General features: G+C 37.3%; 1 protein-coding gene across 1 annotated transcript in view; it reads left to right on the plus strand.

Annotated features, from left to right (window-relative positions):
* Nucleotides 1-7,697, plus strand: part of LOC105365293 (probable serine/threonine-protein kinase mps1) — a 33,544-nt gene extending 25,847 nt beyond the window's left edge. The window contains exon 4 of the mRNA XM_011503409.1: nt 6,476-7,697. Within this exon, the coding sequence (XP_011501711.1) occupies nt 6,476-6,843 (368 nt within the window). The 3' untranslated portion in view covers nt 6,844-7,697. The remainder of the gene's footprint in view (nt 1-6,475) is intronic.
* Nucleotides 7,698-7,949: the final 252 nt, after the last annotated feature.

Here is a 7,949-nt window from a genome sequence, read left to right on the forward strand (position 1 = left end):
TGCGCACGCTCACTAATTCTCGTCCCCTCGCACACGAATCGATGCTAAAATGCAGACTTTTTCGTGTTGCGCAAAGCTTGTCAGCTGGAAGATGTTTCACTGCAGATGATTAAATTTTCGGAATGGCCTAATATCCTGACTAATCATTACTAGTTAACAACCATCACTGAATTTTGCTTGGGTAGTCAGCAGAATATTATTCGTGTGGTAATGGGCCGATGTTATAATCATAATAACGATATATTACTTAGCCCAACTTAAATATCTAAATATAATATTAAAAATGCCGTGCACAATATTACAAATGTTAATTAATCTATGGAGTTTGGTGGTAAATGCACCAAGTTGCTGAAAATCTCAGTGTATTTCACATGTTGAGTCTAATTAAAAATAAATAAATAAATAAATAAATAAATAAATAAATAAATAAACAGGCTCGCCAATAGCAATTATTCATTGATTATGTCAATATACCTTGCGTATAACAGTAAGAAAATTATTATTAATGTCAGATAGACTATCGACAATTGTTATTGAAGACGTTTCATTAAAACTTACAGAGCATATAGAGCATATATATAGAGTGAAATTGCAAATCTTCAATACATATTTGTGCAATATTGAAGAAATGAGCTGGTAAACGTGTGTAGTTAATCCAAGAGAACGAAGCTGTTTGGTAATGAGACATTAACATGCAGGGGTAGTTAATTACCAATGACAACGAGGACGAGCTTATTTTAAAGCCTCTGCGCATCGGCGATCGAGTTGGCGGGCCTCGGTACGTGGAAACTCGAGTCTGAAAAAAGCGTTGTGTCTTGTTTCGATAATTGTACTAATTAACGGCACGTGTCCCGTGTAGGAGTAGCAACTTTCTGGAGTATATTACAATAAATAGATGGTAAACGTATAAGCGAGTGCCTGCGTGCACGGGCGTCTATGTGTAGGCAGGCGTATGCATGCGTGTTGAGCAATGAGACGGAAATAGAAGAGCCGTTGACGGTACACTGCGGTGGGAGCGAGAGGGGAAAAAAAAATATTCGGAGAAAGTGGTCACAGTTAATAGGATCATAAGCTCGTGCACTAAACGGCCCTTAGTACCGCTCAATCCTTCGTACTGTAAGCTGAAATGAAATGGTCAAAGGCTTCTGTGTAAACTTCCCGCGCCCTTGTATAATTATATGCTAAACTTGACTAACTTGACTAACGTGCGAAACAACTTTAAGAAATAGCTGACAAGCGCTCTTGAGATTGCGCTCTATATAAATACCGAGAGCCCTTTCTCTATACGTTCCTACATCTCTTTCTTCTCTTCTTCTTTATTTTTTCTTTTTTTCGTCGTCCTCTTCCTTTTTTTCTTTTTAATTTCTCTTCTTCTTTGGAATTTTTTTAGAGCTCATTTCTTAGATTGTGGTGATAGAAAACTATTTGCTACTATTTTTATCTATCACCGATGGATTGCGAAATTAATTTCTTTTTTATACAATAAATTATATAAATTGCTTTCCTGCATGCTTTAAATAGTCCTGATGAAAGAAAGAAAAAGAAAAAAGAAGAAAAAGAACAAAATGAAGAAAAAAATAATTATACAATTCTACGAATGTAGCATTAAGTGTAAGAAAAAAGACCTTCAATTAAGTATTTAATTGTGAAATGTGGTGTCCGAGAGTGTGATAAAATTTTCATAAGCAATAATTAGCAGTGGCCAATTGCGTTAGCCAACTGTCTTCCTTAGGTTCACGATTATTTTGGAAAAATCGCTTCGGGGCCATCTAGGTAACTATGGCCCGAGCCCACTTTTATTGAGAACGGTTTTTGCTGCCGACTCAACACCTCGAAAATCACCAGGTGGGAATAATCGAGTGAAGTAACGCCGCAGGACTCCCTAATGAAGATGAATCTTGTATAAACTACCTCCTCGGGCATCGTGTGGATCCCTTTCGCTACTCTACCCCGGAAAATCAATTTGTTGCGACTCGGCACTGAAAAAATGCATTTCCAATTTTCCATAAATCCAAAGTTGCTCGAGCGAAGCCATTTTTCAGCTGCGCAACGGCACTAATAATTGAGACGTTTATTAGGTGCCTTGTTCAATGAGAAAAATTTAAAGGTCATTTCCCGTCTCCTCGTAAAGCTATTTCAATAGTTTATTATGGAAAACATTGAAAATTGATCTATATGAAAACTTTTATTTTTAATTCTTAATATAACAATTTCTAATGAAATCACTTGAAAACTCATCGTGCTCTTTTATGCGTTGTGTTTTAATAATCCTAGTGATGCAATGTATACATAAGCACATAGTTATTATTTATTTGTTAAATGCCGTGTGTTAACATTAATGTAAGCACGTCGTAAAGCACTCATTAGCATAAAGATGTACAAGACAGCGAGAAATTGATTGTTGTTTTGAAAATATTTGGTAAATAACAGCGGACATAGCCGTCGAGCCTACGGAAATTCCTAATTTATGGAAGGAACTCGACAAAATACTTGCGTTTCTCAAAAAATAAAACACTTGTGGCTTGTATTCGAATTTCATTTTTCGAGTGAAAAGCCCGTGATGTAAAAGATTCGGGGAAACAAAATTACGGAACGTCAAGCCGTCCCCTAATGAACTATAAAGCGCACGTTGTATAATCTTGGCAGGCCTAGAAACACGAACAAGCGCAGCCAAAGACATTCCATCCCGGTTTCCCTCGCGAAGTACCCCTTCCCGAGTACCCCTCTTTCATTTAGTTGTACGGTGTTCACATCTAGAGATGAGACGACTCCCGGTCCCGATAGCACCAATTGAGTAATCGAACGATATAGGAAGGAGGGGCCTCGCCATAATATCTTCTTCTTTCCGGGCGCAGTGTTCGCGCGAGCTCCACGGGCGAGCAGATCGAGAATCTAGTGATAAATCTCGAATGCGATTGATGGTCTATGATGCGGTAGGGGAATCGTACCCAAAGACCGACTGGCTAAATAAGCGTTCCAATTTCAGAATTGCCTAGCTGGGAATATATCGTTGACATGTGTCCGGGCAAACGTATCCTCCGGAGGTCCAAGAGCCGAGTGGCACCCCTGAACGATTCGACAAATCACTGTCGCGCACCCAATTGGCCTGTCAGCCTTTTTCCTCGCACATTCCTTTCATTCCTAGCGCGCGTTTTTATAGGTTTGAAATGTCGAGCGCAATCGCGGGAGAACGACGAGCTCTACCCGGACGATAATCGTCAAAGTCCAAAATTCGGATCCAATTCGAAAGTCGGAAGGCAATGAAATCATTAGTCAATATTGTATATGATTTTGAGATATTTATCCGGCCTATTCCCTCACTCTCGCGTGTTTTCAAATTCTCATTGAAATTGCAAAACATTTATGATTTTGTTATTTGCTTCGTTATTGTTGTACTTTTAGCCGTGTTTTATGACGAATAGATGGGAGTTTTGACGCGGGAGGAGGTAAGAAATGCGGGGTGGGGGGAGGGGGAGAAGAAGAAGGCTAGCTTTTGAATGCTTGGTTGTGAAAAGACCGTGCAGCGGCGAATTCGTGAACATCAAACGAATTAAATCTCCGCGAAGAGTCGACCGCAGAAACTAATATCTCAGCGCCTCTTTTCGCTCCTTCTCTCACTCGCTCAATCGTTCGTCCGCTCGTTTCTTCGCCCGCTCGTGGTAATATAAGCTCTATGCTTCTTTGACTCTTCTTGCTCACCTCTGGCCAATGCAGTAGTCACCACCAGCAAAATGGACGCAGCCACTTATGTTCTTTCCGACACCCTTTTTCTCTCGCTTACCTTGCCACTCTTTAATAAAAGAACTCATCAGTACCTGCGAAGCTTCGCCAAAATATTATATGGCTTTGCGTGATCGTTCGCGACGTTAACCTGCATTTATTCAATTTTCGGTAGCGCACTTTCAGCCATCTGCATATTTAACGAAAATAACGGCTTTTTCTTTCCCCCATTAATACACTACGATTCTTCATTTTAGCCAATACTTCAAATTGCCCAATTTCTTTAAATTTCAGTCTTATGTCTTATATGCATTATCCTGTCTCTTTATTTCTCACAGATTACGAAAAAGTACGTTATATTTTTAATCGACCGTAGCTTGCTTGAAATAATTTATTCAACTAACTACTAGGAAAGACTAACGCTTCTTGATAATGCTTTTATTAGTTTAACAGATTAAGGATATTCTCTACTGTGTAAATATAGTAGAGACATAGTGCACACGCCATCTATGCAATATGCAATAATATAGTTGAACGTGACAAAATAATTATTTTACAATTCGTTTAAAAGTTATTCCTTCGAGGCTAATTCATTCATTCGAATAGTTTGCCATATTCACTGTACACTCTATCAACGAGAATTAGCATTCGTAATTCAAATAATACAAAGGATATCAGTTTTTCAATTTAATTATTTAAATGAAGTAAAAATAAAAAAAAAATAAACAAAATAAGCTAATTGAATAATGCTTCTGAAGTTTTAAACATTTCAACTTTACTTTCTAATTTCTATCATGGATATAAGATGAAAATGTTTTTCGAATAATTCAGCTTATATTTATCCCACCGCGGATACTTTACCGATGCTACATACGTTTGCGCTTAATTAAACTTGAAATTTTTTTCATAAGTTGCACGAGATTAAGATGTAAAATAGATTTGCTATTTTCAAGCAATAGCATGAAATAAACCAAAGATTTATCGAAATTAATAATAATTTTATAATAATTGCTTATAATAATTTTATAAGCAACAAAGCCTCAAGTACAGCTTTGACGTATTAATAGAATTTGATTTAAAAGACACTATAAAGACTATAAATAATTGTATTTCAAACCCTGTAATTATCTCTGACACCATAAGAGTTACTCAATAATGAGTGATATTTACAAAGTATTTTTACAGCATTTACATTAATTCTTCATACTCAATCATTATACCGTACGTGTAGAATTAGAGGAGCCGGAATTATTATTTAACAGTAAAGAAAGAAAAAAAGAATCAATAATGCAATTAATAATTTAATGATAATGGTAAATTATTGAGAAAAAATATTCCAAGGAAAATAAGAAAAATAATTAAAAATTCTGGCTTAATACGTTTGATTAATAGTTGCCCTGGTATTTTATAAATCTACATGTGATTTGAGAGCGTTGACGGCACGAATGAGTTAAGTGGAGTAACTTGGGCTTATTCGATCGATCTTTGCTTCGGACTCTTGCTTGTGACTGTACCGTAAGTTGCGCAGGTGTGACCGATGGCGGTTCTCTTTGATCCACATCAACGAGTGGCTACTTTGTGCGCGAGGCTCGTCGCTTGCGTCTTCTCCAATTTCGAGCCAATTACCGCGCTGTTTTTGCAAACAAACCACGCTGCACTATGATCTTCGAGCGAATAGCGCCAATAATAATTGGTGCCTACTCTATCCAAGAGTTTTCGGGATTTTTCTTTCGTAGATACGACGCGAGGTATCCACTGGTGCTTCTCATAACAGCTCGGCCGCGTGGAATTTTGTGATGGGTCCGGAACGAATGTGTAATACGACTTTTATGGGGTATCCTCTCGACATTTTGAGATGCGCCTGATTTGTGGCGCGCGCCTTTGCATATACAAAAGGTACCGGCATGTTCAATATCTCCCTCTCTCTCTCTCATACACACACACGCGCGCGCACTCACTCACTCACTCACTCATTCGCCCATTTACACGCGCATCCATACGATCGCAGGCTATAGAAAGAGAGAGAGAGAGAGAGAGAGAGACACACACACACACATGCACGCGCACGCACGCACGATTCCCTCTCTACCATCCCGTCCTGTCGTTCGTTCTCCCTCGTTCCCTCTCGCTTGCTCTCCCACTTTGCGCGTATATAAAAATTTCTCAAACTTATGTTTCTCGACGGGCTTTTTTCTTCAAATAAACTCGATAATAAACGCCAATGCCACATTTTACAAGACTTGTAAATAAAGTTCCTTTTTAAAAAATCCAAATTATGCCGCCTGGCAGCTTGTATAAAAGCGGCATTTATTCGCCGTACGACCTAAATCATAAAGAAGGAATATTATAATTTAAAAATTGCTCAACTATCTATCATCAGTTGATTAATATTGTTCATTATACTTAACGTAATATCACAATTTACTTGAACTTTCTTTGTTATTACATAAAACAATAATTTATTACATAAAAAAAATACTTTCACGATTCCAAATAATTCCAATATCGCCTTAAATGAGCGCCGATGATTTGAAAAGAGAACATATGATTGTGTATGACTGGCTCGGATAGACAAGTAAAGACGATAAAAGTGTGAGATATTAGCTCGTCAGAGTAGATAAAAGGTAATTTTGATTGGAAAAAAGGTAGAAAGTTTTTGTCGTGACGGATGGTTAGAGGAGAAATATGAGATAAGCAACGGCTCTCTAGATCTCGATTATATAGAGGATGAAATTAATAAATGTTTTACTTTCAGAACAAGCCAATCACCTGAACCTGTTCAACAACCGACAGCAACCGAAGAAGAAGCGAAAAAGCAGGACAGCCTTCACGAACCAGCAGATCTTTGAACTGGAGAAGCGATTTCTGTATCAGAAATATCTGTCACCCGCGGATCGTGATGAGATTGCTGCTCAGCTCGGTCTGAGCAACGCTCAGGTCATCACCTGGTTCCAGAATCGCCGGGCCAAGCTTAAGCGCGATATGGAAGAATTGAAGAAGGATGTGCAGACAGTTAATCCCCTCCTGGTTGCCCAGCATCATAAGACCTTCCTCGAGAACGTTCAGGATCTGGGAATTCTCAAAAAGAGACCGCTGCCTACTTCCATCGACGATAAATCATAATTCCGTCTTAAAAGTCGAACTGACGACCAGAGAAAATTCTAGAAAAGCGCTACTATATACTGTATTAAGTTGGTAATACGATTCTTAAGTCTTCGAGATACTCGAGTGCTCCTCTATAACATCATAACATTAACAAATGTTCCCTAGCGTTACAGACCAAATTTACTATAATGACATTGTTCAAAATATTGAATGGCAACTTTATACATTAAGCTAATGGACTTTTCAAATGTTCATTGTTCACAAAAATATAAAATCTTTCATTATCGACGACTATCAATGTTCCGTATTGAGATTTTCTTCATTGTATATTTTTCACTCTTTTGGAATTGATACGATAATCATAAAAGTAAATTTCTTTTTATCTGTAACATAATGATTTGCCATACAATATTGGGATGGGGAAGGGGGATTTAAAATAGCACGGTATAACACTAACTTATTATACTTTATAGAAGCATTTGTATACATTTCTAGAAATAATTATTACAGTTTTTCTCCATGTATCCTTGTAAATACCGTTTAATTAGTGTTTGATGTTTTATGTACCGATCTGTCAGAGAACTATTTCATTTTCTTTCTGTCATGTCTTTTCATCTTTGCCGGTTACTCAAACGAATATTTGTGTATTATAGTGTAATTACAGTCGCTATCCATTACGTCGAGGATAATAAATTATTAACGAATTTAGCTCGTAAGTTGAAATAGAGGCTGCTTGGTTCGGCTCGTTTGTAAATAGATTGTAAATACAAGTACGAAGTATACATCTTTAAATGTTCAAGTGCTCGAAAAAATCTCCTTTTTGCATCTAGGCAAATTAAACTAGAAAAATTAAACTTTATATATATATATATATATATATATATATATATCTTGAATGAAATAAAAATGATAACGCATGTACACGATACACGATATTATGCGGGCACTGCAATATACCCGATTTTGAGTTTAAACAGGGAGCTTTATGATTTTCTAAGATATGTAAATTTTAGTCGGATCGCTGCACGTGACTTCGTGTGGATCAGATGTACGCCAGAGGATATATGCGGAAAAGTAGATTGTGTATAGTGATCCTAAATAAATGGGAACATAATCTTAAACGT

This window comes from Ceratosolen solmsi, unplaced genomic scaffold, assembly GCF_000503995.2.
Source record: "Ceratosolen solmsi marchali unplaced genomic scaffold, CerSol_1.0 scaffold63, whole genome shotgun sequence".
Lineage (NCBI taxonomy): Eukaryota > Metazoa > Arthropoda > Insecta > Hymenoptera > Agaonidae > Ceratosolen > Ceratosolen solmsi.